The 14402-nt window shown below is 36.7% G+C and overlaps 1 protein-coding gene across 9 annotated transcripts in view; it reads left to right on the plus strand.

Annotated features, from left to right (window-relative positions):
• khdrbs2 (KH domain containing, RNA binding, signal transduction associated 2) overlaps positions 1-14402 on the plus strand; it is an 85990-nt gene that overhangs the window by 12901 nt on the left and 58687 nt on the right. For all 9 annotated transcript variants that reach the window (XM_051126584.1, XM_051126586.1, XM_051126580.1 and 6 more), the window contains exon 2: positions 5562-5689. In XM_051126584.1, coding sequence (XP_050982541.1) covers positions 5562-5689 — 128 coding nt within the window. The remainder of the gene's footprint in view (positions 1-5561; positions 5690-14402) is intronic.

Below are 14402 nucleotides of genomic sequence, written 5' to 3' on the forward strand. Positions count from 1 at the left end.
GTACGTTTAGAATTTGACAATGTGAAGAAAAAAGCTTTCCTGTTTCCCCAAAACCCAAGCATGACCTTACATAGCTGCTTTGAAACGATCTATATTGTATAAAGTGCTATATAAATAAAGATGATCTGTAGGAATATGTGCATAAAATACCATCTATGTTTGCTACTGTCCACCATGTTACCTTTACTGGGTAACACAGTTGACAGGTAACTTAGTTGACATTTTTAGTGTTTTAGGCCTATACTCAACATGGAAGCCTAGAACTACTGAGCATATGGTATGTTTAGAAATATATTTTCATAAACAAAACATACGTTTTAGTTAAATTTTGCAGCAGTAATACTTGTGTAACACTGTTGACAGTCAATTAATCCACTCTTGACACAGGTTTGCTAGTTTAACCAATATTAGGGTAAAGAAAGTGAACAACTTCTAGTGTTTCATCCATGTGGATTGGGGGGGGGGGGGGGGGAGGTAGGGTGTTCTAGTGGGTATCTTAGTTGACAATGGTTTTTCGGACACAAATAAAACAAGTTATATCACAATAAACATTTTTTCACAATTTTTGAAGCATACACTCAAATGTCTTGATAACCTAATCTAACTGAAAGCAAAACTATAAAATTAATTTATATTTGAGGTAATTTTCATGCTTAAATGCTGAGCAGAATGAGCAACTTTACGAAATCAGACAGCCAAATACCAGGGTTGTATGTGATATGAACATCATTTTTGAACAAAAGATATTGCTTTTTCAACATATAGTAGTGTGATTGGGAAAAATACAATTGTGTAGTAGAAAATTAAGCATCTGGTCTTTATATTGATGAAAATATATAAAAAATATACTTTACAGACATGAGATGTATCCACAATTATAGAATGACCCTACTATTCCTATAGTTGACTTTTCTGAATGGGAAGGGTACTGCGATTATTACCTGTGGTTCGTAATGTTGCTGAAGTAAAAACACAAGGCTGGTTTGAGCAGTAAACAATTAGCCATATCCTGTGACTGAGCCTTCACCTTTATCTGTATTTAATCATTTTTAAACCTACGTACACCTTTGTAAGTGTGTGTATGAGTGCGTCAGAAGAGTGCCAAGCAATTATTGCACTGATTACGTTACAGATTACAAAAAAATAGTGAACACAAATTGAGGACAAAAAAAGAATTGCAACAAGTAACCTTGAAATGATTTTGTGCTGAAAATGTGTTTTACTAGAACCAAAGGGTGATTTACCTTTCGTTTTCATAGCCGGATTGTCCTAATGTGAGATTTGAATTTGTGAGTTCCATAGGGTCCTGATCAAGAGGTCAGATTGATGTGTTTTACAATGTGAATGTCATTTTCAGTTAAAAGTTTCATTTTTCAGCCAGCAGGATCTGATCTTCAGAGAGACTGAGTCTTCAAAGTTCAGTACGGTTATGTCTTTTTGATGGATTGTTAGAAAAGGTGGATCAAGTGGTGTAAAATGTATTGTATATCAGGGAACAATTCTGTGGCACTCCAAATATTATTATTAAAAGCCATTTCATTTTTTGGATTGATTTGTGATAACAGATCAACCTCAGATTAGGCCCAAAGGTCTTTGTAGATTTTCTTTCGTCCTTGAGAGCATTATTATTTGGACAGATTTGGCATCCTTAAATTGTACCCAATTGGTTCATGCGGAACAAGGATCACAGAATTCAATCTTGAATCTTCCTGTGAACTAGACCCATAGAGAAACTTCACGGAGCCCTTAGATGAATAAATATATTTTACATTCTGTGATGTGCATTTTTTCTGCTTATTGTAATGTCAAGAGTATGAAATTTGAAAATGAATAAATTGTGCAGTGAACAGATTTTAATGCTTTCTTTAGGATTTAAATGCTTGGTTTTTTTTGACCTTTGAATGACGAATTGTTTATGCATCGGTAACTGCATTGGGCACTCCTTAAACAAGCTGGACTAAAGTGTTTTATGCAAAGCCATAACAACAGATGTCAGAAAAAGAAACCAGGCTAGAATTTAAGCCTGGATCTTCCCTATTATGCTGCGATACTCATTCCACAGAGCCACTCACCCTTGAAATTGTTATATGTATCAACTAAAAGCCCATTTGTGGACTTTTTGGTCTTTTACTCACTCAATAAGATCAGATCAACAGCTCCTAAATAGCACCTAGAGACTTTTGTTAGTTAGCATTGTCAGGCATGCATGGCATACTCAAGAGACAGCTTTCATTGTGTTTACGGGCATCCAAAATCAATCAGATCCGAAAACGAAGCGGTCTCACAGTGCTTTTTTTATGTTGAATTTGTTTGTTTTTGTTCACTGGCAGTTTGTATGTTGCGAAAAGTCAAGGAATACAGCACCTTTGAATTTTGTCTGATCATATCTTTTCTGTGCAAATAAAATAGCATTAGAAATGCACAGAACACAAGTCTATTCTCAGTGGATTACAATGAGCGCAGCTACTGAGGAGTACTTTTCATATTTAAAATGAACTTACATATATTCATAAGCAAGAGGACAAAGTGATTATACAGTACTTTTCTCACATTCCTTTGTTATAGTTATATGCAGAAACAAATATTAATTCAGGATGTATGTAGCCACTCTCCGTTAAATTATTTTAGCATACCTTACTGTTAGGTCTTCGTTTCCAATGTGTCTCATTTGCAGTCTGGTTTGATTTCATTTCTGAACAACATCCCCAGGACAAAAAAAGGTTAACAAAATGAATCATCATGATCAGGCGACTTTTACTTAGACCGTGTCATTGTTTACTTTTTTGATGGAAATTTCACCTTTTCTTGCCGTTGTCATTTTGCAGATGCTTTGCCATTAGTCGCTTGCAGCCACCTGAGAGTAAGTGTCATTCTGAAGGGCACACAATGAAGCAAGATCTCTGTAACTCTCCAGTTTATGCATCGCCTCAACTGGCAGTTCAACTCACAACTGTAGTGCTGCTAGTGCAAGAAGGATTTTCAAGCAAAAACGTGTTTGTTAGGTTTAAAGCAGTGGTTCTTATTCAGGAGGCCGGGGCCCACTAGGGGGTCTCAGCGAGCTTCCAAGGGGGCCTGAAGTATTTAAATTATTATTATTATTATTTTTTTAAATAGTAAAATCTGAATTAAAAAAAAATTAAAAACTAAGACCATATTTCTTTTCATTTTATTCTCAGTAACTATTGTTTTTACAATACAGAACATAACTTTTGGAATCACAAAATGAATTCTAAATAATTAATTGAAAATATTAATAAAAAAAGTTTGAAAACAAGCAGCTTTTCCTTAAACACAGAAGAAATACCAGAAATACAATATATGGAGGGGAAACTTTGAATATAGTATTTTTTCACAACGCGTCATCCATTGGCCAAATTGGCTACACTGAACATAAACAATGCCACTGAACCGAACAAAACTTAGCATATTTTGCTGATTACTACTGCTGAAAATGGTCAATTATTGTCATGTTTTGGCCTGTACCGATCGGTCGGACCGGGAAAAACATTTGGAGTACTATAGACTGCCAAAACTATAGACTGCCAAAAGGAGAAGAGTGCAAAAAACTGTCTAAAAGAGAAAAAAAAGCATTTGTGGTTGGCCAAACTGAACCAGGATTTCCAGGGCAAGTATTTTGACAACATTTGTGTTTGTTCTTATTTCCTGTCAGGTAGGTGAAATATTAGATGATATATTATAATATTTTAATTAATAATGCCTGTACGTATCTTTACCACCTATTAACTTTAGTTTGTCAAAGAATTGCCCCCTCTCCTGCCCTACTCTATATGATTTAGCAGCTTCTACACATTTGTTTCTGTGGTTTAAACAGCATAAATTATCGAACAACGTATTCAGTAGTACTGTTGTTTACATCCGAGTATCGCCAGTATGGCCGCACATCCAGGTAACTGACCAAATCGTGACGTAAGTGTAAACCCTCTATAGTATTGGCCAACCTGAGAACTACTGTTTTAAATAGACAGTAATGGATAATACTGTTAAACAATGTACTGGATACTGTTATACAATATAACGGACATACTGATATACTAAATGGTTTTTTAAGGAACCAAGTATGCCTAACTTCAGGTTTTCAAAAATTGGTGAAACATGTTCATTGTTAATATGCTGAACTACACCTGTGGTTTCTCTGATAGGACACCTTTGTGAACCTGAGGGGATCTGACTTCATACATCCTTTAAAAATCACCTTGAGACCAGCTGGTTTAAAATAACTGCAGAAATAACTTTTATTATTATTTTATTTTCTCAGTGACTTCATTCTCTGTTGTTGCACATAATTCAAGCAAATTATATTATCCATCTTTTTCCTGGACGCGGAAGTCTCGCCCGACTGGAGCGATGCTTTACATTTCCGGTGTCTGGTGTTTCTATTGAAATGTACGTAATTTCCGAGCCGAATAATATTGTGTTAAATCTATGAAAATGGTTTTTAAAAAGCACGGCGCTATAGTTTCATCACTTAACAGTGTCGCAATGACCGTCTTTTTTGCAGTCACTTCTCATAATCTAATGAGCGGGAAGATGACATAAAGCGACGCGAGGTTAGCTATGCAAAACTAGTACTTAACAGGAATTCCTTAAGCTTGTTGCTGTTACAGTGGCAGCCATTTGTAAATTTAGTTATATTGAAAAAGTTTCAGCTTAATGAATTCAGTCAATATTTTACCCTGTTTTAACATGGATTTCTAAGGAGACTGGAAGACGAGAGTAATGTTACACAATCTGAAGTTAACGGCATCAGGTCGGCATTCCCGGATTAATCAGGAAAAAGATGAATAACGAGCAAATAATGGCTTTCTAGCTGTTTATTCTGAAAAACAAACGTGATCTTTACAGAGAAAGTTTAATTTTAAATACTTAAGGGGCGATATGAATGCAGCAGGCTACCCGTGTTGTATTCACAAAAGACCAGCACACTAAGCTAAAAGAACAACACTTAAAACTTAAAAGATGTTGTGATGAAATCCTATCTGCTCTTCCCCACTACATACAGTATAGAAGTCAGAGGGAGACTATGGTTTTCTGCAGGTCTAAGCAGTTGAGAGTCTCACCAGAGGTGAGATGAAAAATAATGGTCTCTTTTCACCTGCTGACTTCCCTTCCCTGCTTTACCCACTCCATGTTTTACACGAGTTGCACAGGTTCATAATTCTCAATTCTGCTGAGCATTAATTTAGCAGCGACAGAAGGGGATCCCTGGAGGAACCCAGGTGACAGCTTCATTTCAAGCCTCTTTAATGTTGTGTGGCTGCTAAGTCTCCGGCTCAATTCTCAAAAGCACCATAAAATTCCTCAAGCACAAAATATTACAGTTTTGCGCAGCAGCTTTTCAATTTGTGTTTGTCATGCGAATAAGGGCTTAGCAGGCTTACGCCGACAAGTTACGTTCTACGCAGAGTATTTATTTAATTGTTGTTAATAAACGTGCCACTGGAAACTGAAAAGATCTGAAAGGGTTTTTTGAGTTCTTACTAATATTACAGGCCGGAAATTTTAACTTTATTTGACCCAAACTGTTTTTTTCTTTCATCCAGAGATTGAAAAGTTCGAAGGAGACGAGTTGAGAAAAGATGGCGAGGTGAAGAAATACTTGGATATCATCAGCAACAAAAACATCAAACTGTCAGAGCGCGTGCTGATCCCGGTTCAGCAGTATCCTAAGGTAAGACCTCAGTGCTTCATGCAACATACAAAGAAGTGATGACGTGCTGGCCAAATCAATGTTATAGTCATGTGGAGATCAAAGAGGATCAAAAGCAATTCATCAGTTTTATGGGATTGCTGTGCTCGTGGTAATGACTTAATATGTTCTGTATCTGGCAGGAGCAAACTAGATGGTGTCAGACCATGATTTGTGCTGCACTGCAGATCTGCTGTTATTTACACCTTATATTTCTGTCCTAGCTGAAAAGATTCCTGGCTCTCTCAGAGTAACAGGCACGCCACATCTGTTTCTACCTGTTCAAACATTATTCTGCCTCATTTCGTAATCAGGAAATTATTCTTGTTTTTTCCTCCTCTTTTTTTTTTTTCCCTTTACCAGCTGGCCTCTCATGCATCTGTTAGGAAATTTCAGCTTCTCAGCACCAGTAGAGGCATAAAACCATTTTATTTAGCAACATGGCCAGTATTGTAGAATGTTATTGTGTGTTGGTTGATTGGTCTTCTTGTGGGGCTTTGACTTTGTAGCTCTTGTATTTGTTATGTTGATCAGTTTTTTTTCACAGATAACAGCTGAAGTCTTTAAACGTGAAATTAAAACGAGAGATGTAGCGCACTTGGCGCTGAGTGCTTATGTTTGAGTATATAGAAAGCCAGAAATGCCTGGTTTGATTCATCTGGAATCACGTTAAACAATATCACACATGTTTTAGTCAGTAGCAGTGCTTTATTTTAGAAGCATGTTGAAAACAGAGTTTTTATTTCAGGTGACTGGTTATTTATTTCAGACTACTCTGTCGTTATCACGTCGGGTGCACGCGGCGCTCTTTTATTCAGCATTGTGCTGCTTTAAAATGATGCTTTGAAAATGAGTGGAAAAAAGCCCATGAGCATCACACAGACGGATCCATAAAGCTTCTGGGCTTCTCATATGCTCCCTCATTTTTTACTGTTTCTGCTTTAGGAAATGAATCCCTGGAGTACTAAAATGTGCAGACTGTTTGATGGGTTTAGTAGATTTGTGCTGTCGAAAAAAAAGAGTACAAAGAACACGCCTTAGGTTTAGATTTTACATGTCTTGTTCAAGTTGTTACAATGGATTTTTGTTTTCCCAAATCCCTCTTTCTGCAGATTCCTGGCTGCTTTGTAGTTATGGTAATTTTATGGCAAAGTTCTCCTGTGATATTCCTGGAACGTGAGAAATGTCTGTACAGTGTCATCGGATTGATTAACGTTAAGTTTAAGTTATTGTTTTGGTTATGATTATGTAAAAGGGTAAGAGGGTGTATTTTCCCCTCAAATATAAGCATATAAAAAATTTGTTTTTGTGAAGAGTTACACACATACCAAATAGAGTCAATGTGTGCAAGATGCTTTTTTTGTGATCTAATTTTAGCATCTCAGGTTATTATTGATCTGAGACAAGACTAGCGATTTTAAGAACCTTATGGAGGACTATGGGAATCCTGGCTTTTCTTTTTGTAACTGCAGATGGAAGCAGGTTTTGGGGGGAAGAATCTGGCTGACGGGATAAAGAAACAAACCTGACGATGCACAAAATATTGGTACTATATTGATCAGCATAAGCTCATTAGAAACACATGCCTATATATACATTTCAGCAAAACTGAAAAAACTTACCTATATTTACGAATCACCGCAGTTTCCAGTTGAAATGACCACTAGAGGCTGTAAAGCTCCAACAGCTTTCGTTCGTTTTAACACAAAGTATGATTTACACACAGTAAATTAACGAAGCCTAATTTTCACACAATTGCTTGCAGAATATTATATTATGGCTTCAAAACAATTTTAACATCCTGCATGATTTGAAAACTGATACTTCTGAATGTTGTCATCATATATACAGCTTCATGTGCATAAGTTTTCTAATTCAGTAGGTTTGCTTGGTAGCTCACGCGATACAGTGTTGCAATTAAGAGATAAAGAACTCCGTTACAAACCCCGTGAAACAACAGTTCGACACAACAGCTCATATCCGCATGAGGAAGTTAAAATAGCATGGCTGCACCAACAAGTGTGTTAAAATTGTGTGTTAAAACACTATTGGTTAGGTTTAGGGTTTAGTGTAGGGGATATTTCCAACACAGCATTAACCTTTAGCGTCACTGCCCGTATTTGAACTCTGAACAGCCGCAATACGTACCTCAAGCAGCGTCATAAAAACGCAGCAATATGTGGCGTACCAATGTAATAAAAATGTGCCACAGACAAGTATTGAAGGTGTGTTTTAGTGCCACTCTCTGGAGATGTCACTTTGAAACTGGCACGAAATGTGCAGTAAGCTGCTTAATTAGGGTGTTGCATAAATGTATATAGAGGCATGTTTTTCCAGTGAGCCTGGTTTCATATTGATTATAATCATTGGCATTGGTTGAAATGTCTGTATTTGATTTTTCATACTCATTTCTCTTAATTTTAATCTTAGATTAACATTGCAGTCAATTTAACTCACTCAGTGGAGAAGTCCACTTCCAGAACAACAATTTACAAATAATTTACTCACTCCCTTGTCATCCAAGATGTTCATGTCTTTCTGTCTTCGGTCGTAAAGAAATTATGGTTTTTGAGGAAAGCATTTCAGAATTTTTCTCGAAACGATCCCAGCTGAGGAAGAACGGTCTTATCTAGTGAAACGATCTGTCATTTTTAAAAAAAAACAACTATTTGTATACTTTTTAAGCACAAACGCTTGTGTAGCACAGGCTCTGGCATGCACGTCCACGATGCTACGAATTAGTAATGGGTAGTTCTTAAAAGATTCTTTCATTTTTAACAAATCTTTAATGTGACTCGGGAAGAACAAGTTGTCTCGGGGAGTGATTCGTTCAGTCGCGCATGTGCAACATCCTATTAGGTTCTGTACTGGAATTAGTTTACCTGTTTCAAGTCTTCAGGTTTTTCGAGTCGTCCGTTCATCTTACGGGGCTGTCACGTGAAAACTTGAAACAAACCTGAAAACTTGTCAGTTAAGAGGTGAGGTGAGTTAATCATAGACTAAAGACCCAGGTAAACAATGAATTAATCTTTTCTGTTTCTTATAGCATTATAGTTTTGTCTTGTTTGTAGTGTGATCAACGTTTGTGTAAGCAGTAGATGTGTTAAGGAAGTAACACATAACATTTTAATTATATTTTGCTAAAATGAACGAAATTACTCAAAAAAAGATTTGTTCATTTTGCTGAACGAGACTCAAAGGTCAGAGTCGATTAAATTAACCCGAAATACCCATCATTACTACGAATCACACGTAAGCTCATTGTCTGTGTATTAAGTATGTCGAAAAACTCCATCTTATTTTCTCCTACAACTTGAGAGGAGAACGTCGTTGTACCTTTTTGTTTGTAAACAGCCTTTACAAATGTGCTTGCACTTTCTTAGTCTTTGTGTCTTCGCTTTGTAAACATTGGGTCTGTAGTTCCGCATGACCTTTCGACGTGATTCAATAGTATGCAGCGTTGCGCTTAGAAAGTATTTAAAAAAAATTATTTTCAGAAAAAAATTACAGAGCATTTCGCTAGATAAGACCCTTCTTCCTTGGCTGGGATCATTTAGAGCCCTTTGAAGCTGCATTTAAACTACATTTTGGAAGTTCCTCAAAAACCATAATTTCTTCATGACTGACGACAGAAAGACATGAACATCTTGGATGACAAGGGGGTGAGTAAATTATTTTTAAATTGTTGTTCTGGAAGTGGACTTCTTTAAAGTTAATCATTTAACACACTAATGATTTAAAAACACTTATTTTAAAAGTAATCTTGAGCAAGTCAAGGCAAGTTGTGATGATAAATTAACTTGTAGCATTTAATTAATACAAATGGTTTTATTTTTTATAGTTTTATTTTTCAATTTATTTAAACAAAATAGTATATTTTATTGTGTCTGCCCATGCATTATTGGTGAAAATAAGTCCTGCTAAGAAAGTATTTTACAGGTATTCTTTTGCTTGTCATGGCACTTGATATAGAGCTTCTAATTGTTTTGCTGCATTTACAAGCCATTTCTCAAGGCCAAGCCAAAACACAAATAAATACAAATATTATTTTAACGCTTAGAAACCACTATACCTCAACATCAGTTGATCAATGAACTTGTGGACCATAACAGATAATAGCTTACAAAGTCTAGACTTTATGTTATGCTCTCTGTTACAAATCCTCAGGATTTATCTATGTGTGGTTAATTAATCCGTGTGTGACGACAGCGCTGTCTCAGAGTTTTGTCTAATCATGCTTGATGAGACTGTCTCTAAGGAAGAGCATCTCGGCTGCAGCTCAGATTATCTGAGCTGGAGTCGCTCTTGGTTTCTTTGATCCTCTCATTAAATTAGGCTAACTTTAGTTTATGTATTTGCATAATGAAGAACAGGCCTTTGTGGACCTTGAATGGCAGTTTGTTATGTATCTTGTGACTGTTTGTTCTAATGTATATATTGACCTTGACACGAATGCCTTGTCCTGAATTTTGTTCCTTGCTTTGTTTCAGATTGAGACTTTTACTGCGTCGCCCCATTGCTTAGAATATCTTTGTTTTTCATGACAAGATATTAATTGCACATCACTGCTGTGCTATAATGCATGTGCTCAATATACATTTATGGTACATTTATTTTTCTCCAAATTATCGCAGAACACTATCTTTATATGAAATGAAAAATTAAATGCTTTTACAGTGGTACTGGCAGTTTAAATTATTTTATTCAGTGAATATTAAGTTCTTTGGCTCCTCTTTGCTGAATTGGCAAGGTTATAGAAGACTGGAGAACAAAGACTTTATTCTTTTTAAAGAATACGGTTTCTTTTCTATGTTTTTGAGTTGCAGCCTATTAATATCCATAATCCCTTTAATGAACTTATGAATTTATGACACAAATAACAACTCATACAACTTGGCTCTATCATGATCAATCAATCAGTCAATCATTTTCTATCATTATTTATTTAGCATCTCACTGCTTAAAACACACCAGCGCCAGCTCAAACCATTTTTTTGGCGTTGAAATAGTACTGTCAGGATTTACTAAAGACGCACAGTGAAGAATTAGCGCATGGACACAGTTATTTTTGGACCTGATCTGCCCTATAATGATAAAAATCCAAGCAGTGGTATTTGTTTAATCTGTAAAAATAATATCCCCTTTTTCAAATCAAGCCATTCTCAGATGCCTGTCCATGTGGCGTCACACCGACAGAGGCCGCCTCCACAATAGTTGATTGACATGAGCGTCTTACCTCAGATCAGCTGCAACAGTCCCACCTCCACTGTTTTGATGCCGGAGCAGGGATATTAGTTAGACAAGAATTGAGCGACTGAGGTGTTGTGTTGCTGGATGTAATAATGAATGTGGTGGTCGTCATTTACTCCTGCTATCTGAGCTGCTGAAGATGCAGTGGATTACGTTTGTTTGTGAAGGGAATGCACCTCCTGATCTACATATGAAGAGTTCAGATGCAAAACCAGCTAAAAGCCATCTCAGTCAAAAATGAAATAATGATACTGAGTGAATACTCCTGACACACATTATACATCCATCAAATACTTTTTCTTTAAACTCAGTAAATCCCAGCCTCAGCCCAATCAGAAGTACCAGTACTTACATAGAAACCTATACATCTGAGCCTGATAAAAAATACATTTTTTAAAGAAAGACGTCAGATGGATTTAGCTGGTTTTGCATCTGAACTCTTCATATATCCGTCTATGTTTGCGCGAATCATTCGTGATCCAGCTTCACTTACAGCAGAATTGAGTATAAGGGTTTTTTATGAATCTTTGGGATCACCTTTGCTAATAATGTGCTAGTTAGCAAGTTTAGCGGCTAAACGCGGCTAAATATGGCTAAAATAAACAGCCTCATCACTCTAAGGAGAGAAGAGAGGGGCAGGGTGAGCAGAGCTCATTTGCATTTAAAGCAGCCTTGACCAGAATAGGATGATCTTTGCAGAGCTGATTTTTTAAAGGTAAAAAGGGTGTTGTTTTACACAACCATTGAGAATTTTTAACCAAAGTATATTATAGACTTTACATTAAGACTCTAAAGAATCATATCAACTTGTGGAAAATGGGCATCCGATGACCCCTTTAAACTATTTTGCGCTTGAAATGGCTCCAACTGCTAGGACGAGACACCACAGAGAAAAGAGAGCATGTGGTAGAAGGGAGAGAATTTTTTCCACAAGAATTAATTTATTTGGAATGCCAGAAGAACACATTATCCAACATATCGTTTGCCAAGCCATGTTATTTTTAATTTGTTTCAGGAAATAAAATTCGAACCCTCAACTAGGAGTCACGCAATACCAGGTCTATTAAAACCACTTACAACCACTTTTTTTGGACTTTTTAACACACTGTTTTTTTTTAAAGCACTGTGGCATCTTTATTTCTCCATTCTTTATTTGCGACTACGCTAATTTGCGCTGTGCTTGATATATTGCGTTGTTCGATATGTAAATTAGATGTTGTGTCTGTGTTCTTTAATTTGCGCATTGTCAGTAAATCACCTGCAGAAATTTCCACGCCCGTCGGAGCTGTTTTTGAATTGCGCTCTCGTGCTAAATTGCCCTGTTTAGTAAATCTGGCCAATATGGTAAACCAGGGACATTCTTTTGACAGTTGTAACATTTTTTACATTTTCCTTTTATAACTTCTGCTGTATAACATGCACAGAAACGGGTTGCTGTGAACAGAGCTGTTTTTGACAAGGTAAAAAGGGTGTTGCTTAACACCACCATTGAGGAATTTGAACTTAAGTATGTTGGAAACATTTCATAAAGATCCTAAAGAATTATAACAAAAAAGGCATCCAGTGTCCCCTTTAACGGACTTCTAATGGAAAAAAAGCAAAGCATTCTGGGTATTCAAAATTTGCTGTTATTGAGTTCATGTAACTTTCTCTATTAAGTGCAATGTACTTTTTGTAATGTTTAAGTGAAATTAACTCATTTAATTTGTGAGTTTTACAGTGTATGGAAAATGTGCAGTTCACAACATGAACACTTTTTTTTCTCTCAGGTGGAGAGAGAACTTCACTGAGCATATCCTGAATAAGTGTCATCCTTCATCACTGAGGACATTTAGTTTGTTAAATTGCTCCCGGTCTCCCTTACATCTTGTCGGAGATCCAATTTCTGCTACTGCATTGAAAAACTGTTGATGTGTTTTGGACAATGTCCACTAAGTGTTGAATCACTGGATATTTTTATCCTGCTTGTATTACCTCTGCAACTCTTCTTCCTTGGATCTCTTTGCACAGATCTGTATATATTTCATTGTGACATCACAAAACAGCACGCTGTTTTCATTTTTTCATCAGTGTCTGTTACCTCTATGCAAATAAACTGTTTGATTTACCATAACTTGCTGAGAAGCACTGTCAGTGGTTTGCAATAAAATATAGTCCCTGCTGACACAGACCTCTGATACCTGTGCGAACGGATAGAAATCAAGAGAGCGTCACGCATATAGACCAAACGGAAGGCCAAGAGATGAATGGGGTACCTGCATCACCATCTAGTAAAGTCAAAGACACGGTCGCCATGGAAACCACTGTATTTAGATTTAAGAGATGAATATGGGCAATCTATCAAAGGGCATTTCTGCACATCTGAGCATTGCTGCAAATTTGTTTTATGATAGTCTGGTTTTTTCCCATAGGGGATGGTGTCATTTTGATCAACAGTATTCAAAAAAGGATAACTGGGACGTGTGCGTAAGCATTTGGGACATCTTGCTTTACACCGTATTGTAACTCTTACTGTTTGTGTGAGTTTACAAGGTAGCCAGACTGCCTTGGTGTCTGATTTGTCAGTGGATTCTAATTAAGACTTAGCAAATGTCCTATGGGTGCATCTGTTTGTGCAGAGACTCATTAGAGGTGTAGTAGACGCTAAGCTTGTTTTGGTGCAGTGCACACTGATGAATCAAAATGGTGTGGAGTATGCTATCATTCACCTGATTCCACTGGGCCTAACATTAATTTGACAAACACATGTCCGGTAGCACATGCTAGCGGTGCAAAAAAACTTGCATCATCAGCAACTGAATCGAGGCGGTAGCTGTGTTGCCCATATTTTCAGCCCATTTTCTGATTGTTATGCTGTACTGTCAAATCATGATATAAAGAAATCCTTGAAGGTGGAAATTTTGTTAAACAAGGTTAAATGGAACAGCACCGCAAATATCTTAAATATCTTTGATAAAATATCAGTAGTAAAGTATATATTTTTTTAATCTCCAAAAAAACTTAAACAACCGTTTTGATTTTGCGATGTCATTACTGTTCAGGCCCCGCCCAAGACTGCTGACAGACTGTCAGATATTAGAATATTTCCACCAGAGCTCTACACTTACTTTTCTTTTTAGAAGCAAATTTCGGGAGCACCTTCTAATCAATAATCAAAAAATCTGATCAAAAATTAGCCTTCCCATTACGAGGTGATATTTGACTCCCTAAAGTGATTTACAGAGGAATTTTGTTCCCTGAGATCGACCGATATATCGATTTACCAACATTTTTCCTGATATTTAAGCATTTTACCATTATCAGTTATTGGTTTTGTAATATCGGGTTCACCGATAAACATCACCATCTTGTCGGTGTTTTGAAAATTGCGTGCTTGCAGCGCGCCTGAGGGGACACCCAACAACAGCGACGTGCAAAGTTAAAGCATAGCCTACTTTCTTGCTTT

Source organism: Labeo rohita, chromosome 13 (genome assembly GCF_022985175.1).
Source record: "Labeo rohita strain BAU-BD-2019 chromosome 13, IGBB_LRoh.1.0, whole genome shotgun sequence".
NCBI classification, from domain to species: domain Eukaryota; kingdom Metazoa; phylum Chordata; class Actinopteri; order Cypriniformes; family Cyprinidae; genus Labeo; species Labeo rohita.